The 16885-nt window shown below is 36.7% G+C and overlaps 1 protein-coding gene and 1 pseudogene across 2 annotated transcripts; both read right to left on the bottom strand.

The window, feature by feature from the left end:
* Positions 1–3476: 3476 nt before the first annotated feature.
* Positions 3477–5589, bottom strand: LOC147550320 (very-long-chain enoyl-CoA reductase pseudogene; annotated as a pseudogene). The gene is made up of 2 exons (XR_015237441.1): positions 5511–5589; positions 3477–4006 (listed from the first exon to the last, which is right to left on the bottom strand). The product of XR_015237441.1 is annotated as a very-long-chain enoyl-CoA reductase pseudogene (transcript).
* Positions 5590–6544: 955 nt separating this feature from the next.
* On the bottom strand, positions 6545–9646 carry LOC147550319 (putative E3 ubiquitin-protein ligase XBAT31). The gene is made up of 8 exons (XM_086670898.1): positions 9198–9646; positions 9031–9090; positions 8863–8934; positions 8653–8774; positions 8419–8559; positions 8212–8319; positions 7514–7772; positions 6545–7157 (listed from the first exon to the last, which is right to left on the bottom strand). Exons 1-8 carry the CDS (start codon positions 9375–9377, stop codon positions 6783–6785), a joined length of 1317 nt encoding a protein of 438 aa, XP_086527024.1. The 5' UTR covers positions 9378–9646; the 3' UTR covers positions 6545–6782.
* Positions 9647–16885: the final 7239 nt, after the last annotated feature.

The following is a 16885-nucleotide window of genomic DNA, read 5'->3' as shown; positions in this document are numbered from 1 at the left end:
AAGATCAGTATAATTTCATCAAAATAGTGTATGTTCCTTTTTAATCAAGATCAGTATAATTTCATCAAAATAATACACAAAAGTAGTGTTCATCTTTTTTAGTTAATCACATTTGAAATCTGACTCGATATCTGAATTAACTTGAATCAGAGTGACAGGTTGTTTGTTTTGTCTGACTCGTAATATCTAATTTATCTGAATAACTAATTTTGATTTATTTTAGGTCAACAAACGCACGCGGACCTATTAGCTAAATCCAATGACTTTTAAACCCTAACATCCAAGGTAATCTTAATCCATTGGCTAAAAACCAAACAAAAGTGATGGGCTTAGTTTCATTGGATCATTCTTTCCTTAAATAAAAGTTAAATTGCAGATTTGTGTTAAATAAACAAATGTTCCAAGAAAGAGAAACATCCTCCATTGTTTTGTTCCAAAGTAGTTAGCAAACAATTAACATAAAAACATTCTCTACTAGATAAAGTAATGTTTGGATTAGATTAAGTTGTTGTTTTTTTCCCCTTTTGTTGGGAAATGGGAACTCAAGATCTGATATTGTTGTGATTGATGATCTTTTGCTTCTCATGAAAGCTATACTCATGAAAAGTTACAAGTTTAGTATCCTATATAGCCTTTTCTCTTCTTATTGCTTTCTTTTCATGGAAGATTTCTATTCATCTTTTTAGTGTCATTTTACCATCTAATTTTATGAAATTTATGATATGGAGATTAATATTGATTTGAGTGTTTAAATAAAACAATAATAACATAAATAACATGCATTTAACTTCTATAATAGTCCTTCACAATTATCATCACACAAAAAATTGTTATTTAACGCCACCATATAGCTATTTATTTTAGTATAGACTACGATGGTCATTGCAAGACATTGATACATCATGAAAAGATAATACAAAAGTACATCATGATTCATGAAACATTATAACCGTCTGATTTCAAACCCTGTAACCCACTGCTAATCATTTTTAACCTAATAAAAAACAGGCTATAGAAGTTGTTTTCACCATTATTTGCCCTTGCAACTATAGGCTATAAGAATTGTTTTTTTCCATTATTTGACCTTACAACTATTTGTTGGTTTCGGTGTACCGATTCAACGAGTTGACTCAACGAGTCTCTAACCGGATCACTGGTGAAACTGGTTACTACTTTGATTTTATTTGTAAATCAATCAAAAACACTTTCTTTCCAAATTAATGGAGAAAAACTAAGGAATAAAACAACTCAATATCTTTCGTATTTCTAACCGATAATGTCTGTTATCCAGAACAGATGATTCGTAGTCGAATCTCATTATCGATTTAAGATCGGAAAGAGGAATTGTATCCTTCTGTGTTTACTGATTTATTACTTTAAAAAATCAACACACTTCTGATTTGGAAAATCAGAATGTCTTTGATTAAGAAATCAGATAGACTAAAAAGAAAAAGAAAAATCGGAGGATAAGAAGAAGAATAATTTTTTTTTTTTTTAATCGAGGCGAGGTATTCCTCTTTCCTTAAGACAATTGACGCCCTGTATAGTACCAAACAGTTACCGGCGTTTGTCTCCTAGGATACAACGATTAACCTTTCGATTCAATGGTACTTCGATCAGAAAGCAGTCGAACTTGAAAGTATACTAACCTCTGACTTAATGCAAATGGACCAAACTTCTTGCTTATGAAACTCCTTGAAAACTCTGCTAAATCTTTCTCTTAGATACTCTAATATGATCTTCTAACAATGCTTGACACTCTGGAAAAAACGGATTCAAATTTGGAGTTGATTTGGGTCCTATAAATAGGTTTCGAATAGATGCATTCATAAGGGACACTTCTGTTGGGTTTTAGGGACGCATCTGTTGAAAAATAAAGTGACGCATCACTTCATTCCCTACAGTTCGTGTCGGTTGAGATTTGGACCATCAGATCTCGCTCAAAAGCGCGGAGAAAACGCCCTCCGTTAGATCTAATGGACTTGTTCCGAAACTATACCGAAATTGAAGGAGATCCACCGTTGGATGGGGTTTCGGGATGATCCCACCTCGTGCCCGACACGGGCTTAATGTGATCCGTTGGATCTGGTGCATTTGCGCGGAGTGAACGCGTGCCGTTCGATCTGGACGTGTTCTCTTTGCGTAAATGGCCCCCAAACCAACTTTTCCTTATTGCGATTTAGTCCCTAAATTAACCAAAAAATCGATCAAACTTCAAACTTGAATATCTCATTCATCCGGAATCGGATTTGAGTGATTCTTGAGTCTAAACTTAAGAGCTCGACGAGACGAACGCAATGGTGTGCTTCTTTTCTGAGTTTGACGACTTTAACCGATCCAAAATCGGCTCCGATTCCAACACTATTTTGTTCGACATTTTTTCTATATGGCAATACGTTACAACTGTGACAGGATTCCATGTTGTTTAAACGTTGATGGAAGCCCCCCCACATTAGCATATATATATCGAAATGGCTTCTTTCAATGCCAGTCATATAAATGTGTGTTCTTTGGTCATGGGCCACAAAGACGAACTAAACCCAGTAATTTGATTATATAAACCCAACAATTCTTTCAATTGTTAGCTTTTCCTGTCTACTATTATGTAAATTCATTAACCATGGTTTGTTACTTTACCCTACTTAATAATTTACTTTCAAGTGCTCAATGTTTCATGGTTGTGATGAGTTTAGTGTGCCAGATTTGTCTGGGCCAAGGATGTACTCTTGACCCCACCTCTCTCTTCTTCTCAAATTATTAGGTCTCATAAATCCCTGTAATTCAGCCCATCAGATATGAAGAAAAATTGATGCTATTCAAAAAAGATTATGAATGATTTTTATTCCAAGTTACCCACCAAATGATATAATTCACCATATCCTTCAACCCATTGTGATAAAAACAAAAAATCACAGAAGCTTTAAATTTTCTTCAGTGCCTAGGAATCTGACCTGGTTAAAATATCTGAGAATATCATAGACATGATAAATATTTGCATAAGGAAACAGGTCTGAATCAACCTCTGGGCTGGGGATTTTGGAATCTTAGTTTGATTCTGAATTTTGTAGCGACGCTTTCGACTTTTTTCAGAAGAATGGTGGAAGAATAACCCATCGCCGATGATACTTTGGTCTTCCCTCCTTCCCATCAAATAACTGCAGCTCAAAGAGTCAATTGTCAGATACATACGTCGAGGGCCTCACACCCATTATAGAAAAGTGACCGATATCTGACATACATAAAATGAAGAATGGCCTATTACTCTACTTTAAAAGGGAAATATCGAATGAAATAAGTCAATAACAGGACACTGCGAAATAGTCCATCCACTGTTTCCTCCATCTTGAATGTTTGAAATTTTGAACGTTCTAAGGTCTGATTCCTAATTGAGTTCTTGACTCATTACTTCATTAAAAAAATACATAGGATTTGAACTAAAGATATCTATCCGCCTTTTCAAGAAGATGAGAAAACCTTCATATCTTCGAGTGTTCGGGTGTGTATGTGTTTGGTGTATGACTGAGAAAAGTAAACATCTTTTCAACAAAAAGTGCATATAGTGGGTGATTTACATAGTAAGCAATGTAGGCACCAAATGTCCAATAATAAGCAGAGTTCCTAAACACATTCGAGACCGGTGAAGTTGCATGACTGAACCTGTGAACAAAGAAAGTTTCTAAAATACGTTTTAAGTAGTGGAAGCACCAGTAATACATGGCATAGGTCTGGACCGGGATAATTCTGCGTTCTTCTTATTACCCCAAGAATTGATAGACAGGGAAGTAGTAAAATATAGGGTAGATAATGAGAGGGCCGACATATTCCCCGAAGAAAAGAGTGCGGTAAGAAACCTGTGGACCCAGATCCTTGAATACCACAGTTAACTTATCCTTGTCTTCATCACAATAGTCACGAATTCTGTTCTCAGCATTGAGGACAACAGGCCTTTCTTTGGAGCCAGGATTGAGGGGAAGAGTGAGACGCTGTCAAGGATGGTACTTTTTGGCTGCACATAAACACTTATTCATATCAGAATTTAGAATAAAAAGTTGCAGGTTATTTCCATAAATGAAACTAAAATAAATCAGATAAGATTCTCAGAAATCAACTACCAAAACAATCAGTAGCTTTTATACATGCACAGTGGACGTCTAATATGATCCGGAAAGCAAATGACATTAACATATTACGGATTCTATAGTAAAATTTCCCAACTACTTTTAGTTTTGCAGCCATATCACGAAATGCAGACTATAAATCCCAATAAAAATGGTCAACAACCTTTGGTTGGACTGCTTACCAAGTTGGTTTCCACCCTCTAGGTTAAGGGTTCAAGTCTTCAAGACACGGAGTCATACCCTTAAAGTATGCTGACATTTCAAAAAATCCCAATAAAAATGTGTCACAGCCCAAATAGTATTATAAGAAATCAGATGAGCAACTCTCATCGCTGTGGTGGTAACATATAGCAAAATAACTACGAAAAGTTAATTGAAGTAGAACCAAAGTGTGGTCAATTTCATAGGAGATATATATTTTAGTTGCAGCAATTTCATGTTTTTTAGAAGCTATCTCACTTAACCCGAGAGATTATATTATAGCCGTGCATGTTGTAAGACATTTCAGTAGAATACAATAGCAAACCCTTGTCCTACACCTACCAATGCATGGGAAAGTGAGAGTAAGAATCCCTACCATTTCGCTCATGTTATAAAATACAGTGGAAGTGTAAAATTCTCCTTTCCCTTCTCAACCAGAGAGGAAGCTTTCTAGTATAAGATAAGTATTCCGTTTGTTGATTGAACAAAAAAGGAATGAAGTAGGAAAAGAATGAGACTGAGAAAGAACTTATTCGGAGAGGGAAAACTTTTCCAACTCAAGATAGTTTGGTCACTATACCCACTCTAGGCGGAAGAAGAACAATAGCAGTAATAGAGGGATCAGTTATGAGTTAAGAGAATGTTCACCAGATTTATCAACAAACTTGACAAGTTTTAAGATTTCATAATTGGTAGAACATGCTTCTTCTAAGTAAGGGAATGTGTATGATCATGGTAGAGTTTATAGGTACTAAAGTTCAAAGGCTACGATAAGATGAAAAAACAGTCAACGTAGAGGAAGGAGCGAATTCCTCAATGGATGGAATCTCTACTCTAGAAGAGGTGCGATAGAGGTTTCATACTCGGTTAATATTCGTAGCAAAATGAACTCCCTCTATTTCCTGATACCATAAAAGAATAACTTCAACTCTCCTTCGCGTTCTAGACTGAAAGGAGCTTTACCGGTTGGAGTCAAACAATTCGTGCAATTATCCGTTACCCAGTTATGGTTAGATAATGATGTCGCGCTTAGTTAGGTATAAGTGTGCATTTATACAATCCAATATGTAGCTAATCAACATGATATTTGGCCAGAAAAGAAGTGCGGTGCTAGTAGCCATTATTGAATCTTCTAATAAGACTTTTATCACACATCAACAACATAAAAGCATAAAGATTCAGGGTACTTACTTCGAATGTGAATCGCCTCCTGCAAATCAGTCACCTTAGCACTTATAAGTGCTAAAAAATCAAAGACAGATTGAACTAAAATAAGACAGCAAGATAATCAGAAAGATGGTATAAAAGACAGAAGAAAATTAGATTGGAATGGAGTTGCATACCAAACCAAATTAGATTGAAATGTACTGTTTGATTGCAGTCGGGAGGAGGAGAACTTTTACCCACACAAAGAAACAGGTTAGTCCAATGACCAAGGGGGTAAAATTTTAGTATCAGTTAGGGGTGGACTAACAAGGACATTCCTAGACAAATGTCTCCTAGACATTTTAAGACATTCCCGCAACACATGACATTCACTCACCCGCCTCTTTCCCTATTCTGGTCAGAATGATATCACCGAAAATCGCAATCCTCTATCTCTAGATTGACTATGGTGGTGGATCAGATGACCCCCTTCACAACAGGATATATTACATGAAACTTGCATATAAGGATTTGAATTGATAGTCCCACATCACCCGCGTAAGTGTCAGAATTGATAATCCCACATCACCCGCATAAGTGTCAGGAGTCCGGGCTATGTGTATGCTCAAGCTTAGTAAGTGGCGGGGACATTATGTAATGACAACCCCTGACTGATGGTACTTTTTAGGAAGTTTTTAGGAGGAGCAACATCAGTCATTGCCCGATCGGCAGGAGGTACTTTTTAGGAGGTTCCACTTCAAGCAAATCCAACCTTAGAACTGAAGCTATTACAGTCAAAATAGGTGTTCAGGAAGCGCAGTATGTGCAACTCATACCATGAAGAATCAGACCGATCATATCAACCATCGAAGAAGAAATGAAAATGTGCTAAGCCACCTCATTCACACACACAAAGAGAAGCCAACAATAGCAACACACTTAATAACGACGTAACTTATTCTTGGTCGATTTATAATCCTCCATATTATACTGCGGATTATATTCTTAGTAATATAATTTCACCACCCTGTTATTTCAGAATGAACTAAAGGCTAACACGATATTGCATAAAAAAAATAGACGAGCCAAGATACTGCTAAATTATAATAATGACAAGTGACATGGTGAAATTATGAGATTTTTAAGACCCACAAAGGCACAAACCAGTACTATTATCAACCCTCAAACATGGACATACCACTTTTTTTTTCTTATTAGGAATCAATCTTCATCTCCTTTCCTATATTTTATATATACTCTACCCCAGGATGGGGTTCTAAGAATCCATAGCCGAATTCATGAACAATTTCCATATAATCAAGACTTGTCAACAGAATCACTCGTCTCTGAGGCAATTTTTCCATCACAAATGCCGATTTTACTGAACGATATGCCCATAAAGCTGCTGCTTCCCTCACTCAAGTTACATGACTTCTTTGACTTTGTTGTCTTTAAGGAGTTGGGATCAGTGTCAATTTCATCGCCATTTTTTGTCTTCGCAACTACCAATTCGGAAATCTTGCTTCGGCAAAAGGGGCAGACTAGGGCTGGAAGGCTTGTGGTTTTAGGGTTGGGCTTGTTATGGCAGCATATTGCTAATGTACAATGTGCACACATTTGATGACCGCAACCTTGGACCTCGATGGTGCAGACTTGATCAAAGCATATGCAACATAGTTCAGCTTCGCTAACCTGCACGGAAGAAATATTTGTGTGAGAAGAGTCCCACATTGACCATGAAAGTCTCATGACTAACAATATAATATTTAGTGTCTATCCAAATGATTTCAAATTGGTTTTGAATTGCAAGCCCACAAACTTATGGTATCAGAATGCAACGGCCACCCGTAATTGGCCCAATGGTTGCACGTTCTCTACCACACGTTAGAGTACTCTGGCAATTAAGAACACCAACGTGCTCAATCGAGAATTCCAATTCTTCATGAAGGATTAGACCATAAAATCTAACTCATACTTCAGACAAGCTTAGGAATTAAGAAATTGAGTTCTTTTGTAGTACGTTCAAAGGGTTTAGGATGAGGAATTACCTCGGATATACAGTCATCTACCAAAAGATCGGAATTTGACGGGGATGGAAGCGAGTATGGTGTTCCTTTCAGGATATTCTTCTCCCTCTCCCTGTTAGCTTCCATGAGAGCTCTCTCAAGTAGAATCTTGGCCTCCGCGTTCAGCCCATTAATGAGCTTTAATGGTGAAGGCCAAACAAGAGGCTCGGCTGATAATGGGTTGAGTAGTGCTGCACATGCTCCGTGTTTATACTTGACTGCGACCGTATAGGGTATTCTCCTGCACGTACCCGAAACATTCTGTATATCAATCAACGAGGAAACCTCAACCGAAACTAGGAACATAATCAATAGTTCGTCCCTGCAAGAAGTTTCTAAAAAGAAACACAGAAGTGTGGGAACTGCGTACAGTTTAGTTCGATTTCCCTGTCATATCTCAACTTCTTACATTGGCTCCTAGACTTCATTAAATGTGAGTTAAGAACAGAATCAAAACAATCAAGTGGATAAAACTGGCTCCAAATGTATATATCTAGAATTGAGAAAACTGCTTGAATGGCCTTTAAACCTTCTCCATAGTTAAATTTCTACAATAAAAATTAGAAGTAAAAGCTAGACTAGACTCTAAGCATTCCAGTTTCGGTCATGAATCTGAGTCTACTCAGAGCTTTTAGAGAAAAGGTTGATAATGCATTTGATATATGAAACAAGAGTCTTACCCAGAGGCGTCTCTTTGAAGCCGATCTGCTCCCCAAGCTAGTAACTCCCGAATGCAATCCATAGATCCGCAACGAGCTGCCAAATGAAGCGGTGTACTCCCTGGGAAGCTGCAATTTGGATCGGCGCTTTTTCAATTTCGAAGATAATACCATAAACAGACACACACACACACATATATGCCAAGGACTAGGTTTAGTAACTATTACCCATATCCACCGGCGGTAGCACAGACAAGTGCCCCACTGTCCAACAAAAGATGAACACAATCTGACCGTTTTTGACGCGCTGCTAAATGCAATGGAGTTGCTCCTTTACCATCTCTAACATTCACAAATCTCGCAAATCCCCTTTTAGTACAACCCCAAATCAGTAACAAATTATATTCATAACTCAATTACATCTTTATATGATATGAAACAGTAATTAAACAAGATACTCACCAAGAATCTGCAACTGGAGTCGATTGGGCAGCTGATAGAATAGCTTGTAAGCACTCAAAATGACCATAATATGCAGCATAGTGCAAGCAAGTTCTTCCATTCAGTGAATCAAACATCAAAATCTAAACAAAATTTCAATCAGAATCAGACCCAAATGAGAAAATCACATCATTTTGAACAAAATAGAGAGAGAGAGAGATGTTCACTAACATTTGCCCCAGCTTGAAGAAGAAGTTGTACACAAGAGATCTTTCCATGCATTGAAGCTAACATAAGTGGAGTCTAAACCAATCAAACCAGAAAACATTAGAAAATCAAAATTAACAAAAATCAATTACAATTACTTCATTTCTTTTCAAACATCACCAAAAACCTTACTTGTTTGTGACGATTCAATATATCTGGATTAACAGAGCGACCCAAAATCAAAGAAAGAACCTACCAACAATCAAAACCCACAAATCATCATAAACCCATTAATGATAAATCCAAAATCTACCCAAAACAACTACTAAAACTTAACAACAGAAGTTCAAAATCTTTACCTCGATCTGCCCATTTGCAGCAGCAATATGAAGTGCAGAAAGTTTATCACAGCTAGTAGGTTGATTCAATAAACTTGGGTTTTTCTGTAAGAGAAATTGAACAGTCTCCAAATCACCTACTTGAACTGCATTGAAGAACCCATCTTCAGAATTTGTTCTACAACTTACTCCTTGACCCATCTCTTTCTTTCTCTAGAAAAAGAGTGTAATCCAAAAATCAGAGGAGGAGCACCACCACCACCGTATCGTGCGCCACCTTCCTGCAGAGAGGCAGTGGTAGTGGCGTTTGATCGTTGATGGGAAGGCTAATCACTCTTATGTATTTCTTGAGGGGTTAATTCTATTTTGGCCCCCCAAAGATAACTAACAAGACATTTTGGCCCCCATATTTTATCCAAGAAGCCATTCTGACCCCTAGCTAGCGATCCCGTTGTCTCAAAGTTAGCTTCAACTTTTATTTCCAATATTACTTCCCTTTATAATTATTTCCTTTTTTGTTTTTCTCTCATTCGTTTTTCTCTAAAGTAACATGAATCGAATCTAGACGAGGTATTGGCAACATATCTAAAACTGACACGTAAATCTAAGTTTTAACATTTTAACATCACTTAACGAATAAGTATTTATCTTTAGTTCGGTTATCTTCAAAATTTCATCGAAAAAATAATGTCGTTACAGAGAGACTTTGTCAAGGAAGAAATAAATACACATCTTAAGCCATTTATTACACCTCTACATTTGTCGCATTATTCGCGATAAGTTATTGCACTATCTTTCTCAAAAATCTTTCGTTTGTATTCATCAAATAGCTATGTTGCTTTAATCATTATTTTCGTACCAGTAGATGAGAGGCGGAATATAGACGGTATAGATTTCATGTTCAATTTGTTCCGAACATTGATTGTTGTTTTGTTCTTCTTAGGGTCGTGTATTGGTGAAGTTTTTTATCTAAATTTCGAAGAGGGAAAGTCACCGAAAAATATCAAATTCGAAGAAATTGTTAGAGGAAGATGAGAAGAAACTAGAAAGAATCAAATAAAAGAGACAGAGAGAAAAATTGAAGAAAAAGAAAGAGAGGGAGGGAGAGAGAGAAAAAATAAATAATTAGACAGATAGAAAGATAGGTAGATAGAACACAAGTAAACAAAAGGATACTAGTAGTTGTCTGGGAAAGAAAAATTGAAATTGATTATGGGGGTTAAAATAGTATGTTGGACAAATTGGAGGCTAAAATAGATGGTTGGTCTTATTTTGTGGGTTCTCAAAATTGAATTAGGCTTTTTTTTTTAGTGGGATAGTGTGAAGTATGAATCTGAATGAAAAACTCTCTTGGAGTTCGAAATTGATGGGCAGCTGACCGGTGAATACGGGTAGCTGGTATTCCTGCAACTGTCAGATTTTCCGAACCATTGGATTCTAAATATATTTCAGCAGTTGTCTGTTTTTTATTGTTCAAGTCAGAGTTAAAACTTGTTATTGATGAAATATATGAATAAGTTGTACCCATTTCTTCGTGTGTGAATGTGATTGTTTGGCTTCTCATTATTTTGCTTCCCTTCTTTTAATTTTTTTTTTTTGTTGAACTAGTTCCCTTCTTTTAATTGGTTGCTAGTTTGAAATATTTGCTTCCTTAACACAAAAAAAAAAGTTTGAAATATTTGCCAAAGAAAAAACTAGTTCCAATTATAATACCACAAGTTTAACAAAAAAAAAAAAAAAAAAAATTATAATACCACAAACTTAACAAATAATAACATTGGATAGATTTTTTTGTTGAAACTATTCGATAGCATATATCGACAAAAATATTGTCTATCATTTAATTTGTATTGTCTATATTACTAGTGTACTGAATAGTATCACGAAGGATACAACTTCAACTATTGAAGTTTCAAACGGCAAGTGTAAAACTTATAGAAAGATAATGATTTCGGGAAGTAAGAATGTTTTTCGGGATAGAAAATTTAAAAAGAAAATGTGAGATCTAGAAGATTCTCCGACGAAATAAATTTTCAGAGGGCTTTTGGTATAGGAAGAGCAATATTTAGTAAAGGCAGTGCGTTAAAAAGGTCAAGTTATGTATTTGCTCTTCCTTTACCAAATTAATTTAAGGAGGGCGTTATAAGGATCATTTAATAAATAGTGCCAAAATAGGAGGACTTGGATAAAAATTAATAATAAATCTAATATTTTATTCACTTGTTCTCTCACATAAACAACCAAAATCCTAATATCGTCACTACTATCAACATCACCCTTAGTATTAAAAAACTTGCAAAATTTACCATCACTATAGTCTTAGTTTCGAGTTACATCCTTGTTTGTATTCTTCATTGCAATATTGATACTTAAAAATCTATGGAGAAATTAAGCAATAACAAGAATTACAAACTTTCTATGGAGATGAGTGTTGTGTTAGTCATCTAGGGTTTAGGTTTCTATCTCTATATCTCTTTTTTTGATAGAATCAAACAGATTGAGGGCTTTTCTCCTTTTCAGGATGTTTATCTCTCTTCTCTCTCTTTGATTTGATCGAAGGTTTTAGGTCGAATAAAATTCTCTTTTCACTCTCGAAGGTTTTTACTCGAATAGGATGATACTCTCTTCTCTCTTTTGGTCCAAAATAGTTTGATGGGAGGGACCAAAGTATAAATTTGAGATATTTAAAAAAAAATGCTTATCCTTCTCTATTCTAAAAAGAGTGTTCTCCCTATCTAATGCACTGCCTTTGCTAAAAAATGCTCTTCCTATACCAAAATCCTTTCAGAGGAACTAAAAAATTTCTTCTTCTTCTTCAACTCCGATAGCCAATTCCGGCCGCCATTTCTCTCATCTTTTTTTCTTCTTCCTCTCCTCTCTCACTGCCTATCTCTTTCTCTTATAGTTTATCGTTTTTTCTCTCATACACAGTTCCGACGAAAGGAAGTGTTCCCTTCGCTTAAATCAGACTTCGAGGAGGGTTTCGTGGTCGATCAACCACAAACTTTTCGCGGTCGACTGGGCCATGAGATGTGGTGTTTAAATCTTGTGGTCGGTCGACCATAAAACATATCTTGGTCGTGCAGACACGCAGTCTGAAACCGAGAGGAAGGTTTCTCCAAACCCTCCTCAAAGATTAGGGTTTACGGAGCGTCTGATTCAGCGAGACGGAGAACGAGATACAATGAGAAAGAACGAGAGTAAGAGAGCGATGCACGGTGAGTGAAAGTGACATAGTGAGGCAGTGAACGCGAGAGATATGCAATGGGAGAAAGAAATAACGATAAAGAGAGAGGTAGACACAGTGAGGAAAAGAGAGAGAAATAGGCAAATGATGGTGGCGGTGATCGAATTTGGTGATAGAAAAAGGAGAGATGATAGAGAAATCTTTGAAAAAACAATTAAGGTCGTCGACAACAACAGTTTCCGATAAGTTAAAAAGACGAGTTATATTGTTTTTGTTAAAACCCCAAAATTCATATTTTTTTTGTTAAAAATCTAAATATTTGTATTTTGTTTGGTTAAAAACCCAATATTTTTTGCAAAGATGTTGCAAAGCTGTTGCAAGGTGTTGTAAAGTTGTCGCAAAGTATTGCAAAGTTGTTGCTAAGTTGTCGCAATGTGTTGGAAAGCTGTCGCAAAGTGTTGCAAAGCTAACGCAAGGTGTTGCAAAGTTGTCGCAAAGTGTTGCAAAGTTGTCGCAGAGTTGTTGCAAGTTAAAAAAAAATACGTAAAGAGCCGAAGACTAAGGAAATTGACTGATCATTTTTCACTAAAACAAAAAATTTGTAGAGTTTTGACCAAATTTCTCATTAGAAAATATATTGATCAACTAAAGTTGACTATTTTCTTACGAAGTCTTTGCTCCTCCAAATCACTGACCTTTAAAAATCATTAGGAAGACAACCAACCTATACCTAATAGACATAAACTACTAGACTAGTTTGAAATAGGGTTTTTTGAGCTTACCCCCTCAAAACTAACCAGTAATTGAGTTTACCGCCTTCAGTAATTAGTAATCGAGCTTACCCCCTTGAATTTAGTATTTTTAGCAAAACTACTAAGGACATGTTTGGCATGGGATGATAAAATCACAAATTACAACCAAAATCTATCTTTACTAATCTTATTACCGACCAAATCAAACAATAAAAGTAAGGCGGAATAAGAGGAATCATATTGAAGGAAAATTGTTCTTGGTAGTCACATTTATTTCACGTACACCAAACACAACTTTTGTGTTTTTGTCAAAAATAATAAATCTAAGGGGATAAACTCAATTACTCATTATTGGGGGGGTAAACTCAATTACCAATCAGTGATGAGGGGTAAGCTGTGCACACATCCTCAAACAAATTTGAAATTTAATTGACTAATCCAATTTCGAGCCACACAGACTTTTACTAACACAAATTTTGCCCTTGATCTAAAATATAACATAAGGAGGATAAATTATGTTAATTGACCAAATTAGGAGCAATATAAAAATCTCATAAGCAAGGTATCTCCTAATGCAAATTTATATTTTCCAATGGCCACTCAACACTGAAGTATCAAATAAACTTTTTGCTACTTTTTTTTGTTGTTGTTGTTGTCGAAACAACCTTTTTGCTACTTAGGTACGAATAATCCAAAATTCTAAATGAATAAAACTGTCTTTTTCTTATATAAATATAGTAATCTTTTCCAAAACAAACTTGTACCCAACTTAAGAATTGCTCAATTCTCAAGCTATGCTAAACAAGGGACCCCTCATTAAAGTTACATCGTATATTTATCTTAGCTTATAAAACAAGCAGGTTAGTTTCCATCTAAACACTTGCCAAAAGCCCAAAACCCCAACAAATCAACAAATATAGTATAAGCATTTGAGCTATATGAATTCAAAATGGATTCTAGAAACCTAAAAATAGGATAGGTTAATGAAATGAATGTTGAGAAGACTAATTTGAAAAAAAAAACTAAATTTCAGTACTTTAGACATACCTTATTTTTGTAAATAATGTTTTCAAGCAAGTAGGGATAAATTTTTTTTGGATCACAAATCAAGAGAACTAGCTGGGTTGCACCCTACCTACTAAATTGATCAAATTTGTAGTTTTAGTGTTTTTTTATTTTGTTGAGAGAGTTTTAGTGAGTTCAACAAAAAAAAAAAAAAAAAGAGAGAGTTTTAATGTGTTTTGGGTTGCATCTTTGCTTGGGTCAAAAGAAAATGGGGAATATAATATTATAAAATTACTAAGGGGATAAGGATGTTGTGTGGGGCTAATTTTTTTAGGTTATTTCCTAAATGGCCCCTATTTTATGACCAGCTTCCCGCGTGGTCCCTTACTTTATCGAAAATACTCAGATGATCCCCTTTTGTCGTTACCGTCAAATATTCGTTAACTCTCGCTCCTTCATCTCATCACCTCTCTCTGCCACGTCATCCCTCTCGCCACCTCATCATCTTCTCCGATAAGGTCGTCAACCGGCAGAAGACCTTCATACTTAAAAAAATAATAATAATTTATTTCTCTCTTCTCCTTCCTTCTTCTTCCTCCCTCTTCTTCTCTTCTCTCTCATCATCTCCTTTTTCTCAATCCCCCTATCACTTTCTCTTTCTTCATCTATCTTCTCACTCTCTCTATTCTGGCCGACGAAGGGGAGAGCCCTTCGCCGGCCGTCGGTCTGGGTAACCCAGACCTTCGAGATCTGGGTTTTCCCAGATCGTTGGTCTGGGTTTTTCCCAGACCGATGGCTGGCGAAGGGCTCTCCCCTTCGCCAACCAGAATAGAGAGAAAAAGTGAAAAGAGAGAGAAAATGAGAGGGGGAGAGAGAAAATGAGAGGAAGAGAAAGAAGAAAAGAAGAGAGAGGAAGAAAAAGGAAGGAGAAGAGAAAGAGAAATTTTTTTAAGTATTAAGATCGTCGGAAATTTTGGTCGGTCAACGACCTTATGAGAGAAGATGATGAGGTGGCGAGAGGGATGACGTGGCAGAGAGAGGTGATGAGATGGAAGAGAGAGTTAACGGACATTTGACGGTAACGAAAAAAGGAGACCATCTGGATATTTTCGATAAAATAGGGGGTTACGCGGGAAGTTTGTCATAAAGTGGGGGCCATTTGAAAAATAACTATTTTTTTGTTGAAAGGGTAGTGGCTAATTTGAGCAAACGCCATAGAAGTCTGAAAATGAGAGGCTCCTATTTCATTGAAGGAAACTTTAAATTTTTGGGGTTTTCAATTCCAGTAGAGATTTCCAAATGAGGAGGGGATCCAAACTCAAATTTAGTTTGTGATGTAATTTTGTGGAATTTTAGTGTTAATTTTCGGATATACAATTATTGGGTTCAAATGATAATGGGGATTAATGATATACAATTATTGGGTTCAAATGATATACAATTTTCGGATATACAATTATTGGGTTCAAATGATATATAATTATTGGGTTCACATAGCAGGTCCAAGTATAATCCAACAGGAAGTGGTTATGACGGATACGCAAGATATGTCGGACAAAAGAAAAATCCTGGTGGGGATTAATCAAGGGATACCTGAAGATGTGGGTGGAGCGTGGAGGTAACCAGGAGGATACTAGAAGTTTAAAAAGACAGGCGAGGGCTTAAGGGAGCTCATATATTTCCAGTAACTTGAAGAAGAACTTGAGGGTCGTGGCGGCTGTTCCCAAAGAGTCGCAAGGACCATGTTAGTCTTATCTTGGAATTGTCGGGGATTGGGGAACTCCTCGACAAGCCATACTCTTCATCAGTTCCTCCAGTCAGTCAAACCGGACATCCTGTTTCTGGCTGAAACCAGACTACAAAGTTCTGCTAGGGTGCTTAATCTGGATAAGTTTAATCTTTGCAATAAAGTGATCGTGGGGGCAGTAGGTAGAATTGGGAAATTGGCGGTCTTCTGGAAAGATACGTCAACTTTAAATACTTTATATCATGATAAAACTTTGATACATTTTCAGGTTCTAGATGGAAATGGTGATCATGAATGGGACCTTCTATGCATATATGGGCGACCTAGAGTGTCCGACAGGAGCCAGTTTTGGAGTAGTATTAAAGACAGAGTGGTTAGCCTTACCAAAACCTTTTTGTTGTTTGGGAGACTTAAATGCCATAGCCTCAAGGGAGGATAACTTTGGTGGATCGCAGTCTACACCTTTCGCTACAGAGTTCGCAAGGACTATTAATGAAGCAGGTTTGATCGATCTGGGATTCAATGGCCCATCGTATACATGGACTAACAATAGACCTCATCAATCTCTAACGAAGGAATGATTGGACCGGGTGTTGGCATCATCAGATTGGACCCAGAAATTTCAACATGCGGGGGTCTTCCACCTCCCCAGGTATAACAGTGACCACTGTCCCATTTTGTTGAAGACAACTATCCACGAAACATATGGCCCTGGTTTAGGCAAGTTTGAGGCATATTGGCTCAAACACCAAGACTACACAACCCAATTGGAGAAAAATTGGGCAGAGGAGAGTAATGGGTTAGTGGGGAAACTTCAAACAGTGAAAACCAATCTTAAAAATTGGAGCAGGGAGTGTTTTGGGTCGTTGGATCGACGCCTTCGGATTCTTAGACAGAGATTGTTGGTTAATCAAAGTCAGCCCTCCTCCCAATGGGTCACTCAACAGGAATCAAAATTCAGGAGGATATTCTAGTTTTAGAGAAAATACAGAGAACTCGGTTAGAACAACGTTCGAAG

Source organism: Eschscholzia californica, unplaced genomic scaffold, assembly GCF_041429995.1.
Source record: "Eschscholzia californica isolate CP2 unplaced genomic scaffold, dmEscCali1.0.p SCAF_3, whole genome shotgun sequence".
Classification (NCBI taxonomy): domain Eukaryota; kingdom Viridiplantae; phylum Streptophyta; class Magnoliopsida; order Ranunculales; family Papaveraceae; genus Eschscholzia; species Eschscholzia californica.
The sequence above is the reverse complement of the archived record's forward strand: the minus strand, read 5'-3'. Positions and strand labels throughout refer to the sequence as shown.

Coding starts and splice junctions, on each gene's coding strand:
- LOC147550319 (XM_086670898.1), bottom strand. CDS start 9,377: ATGGGTCAAGGAGTAAGTTGTAGAACAAATTCTGAAGATGGGTTCTTC. Junction 9,091..9,197: donor CTGCAAATGGGCAGATCGAG/GTAAAGATTTTG, acceptor GATTGTTGGTAG/GTTCTTTCTTTGATTTTGGG. Junction 8,320..8,418: donor GCTACCGCCGGTGGATATGG/GTAATAGTTACT, acceptor TCCAAATTGCAG/CTTCCCAGGGAGTACACCGC.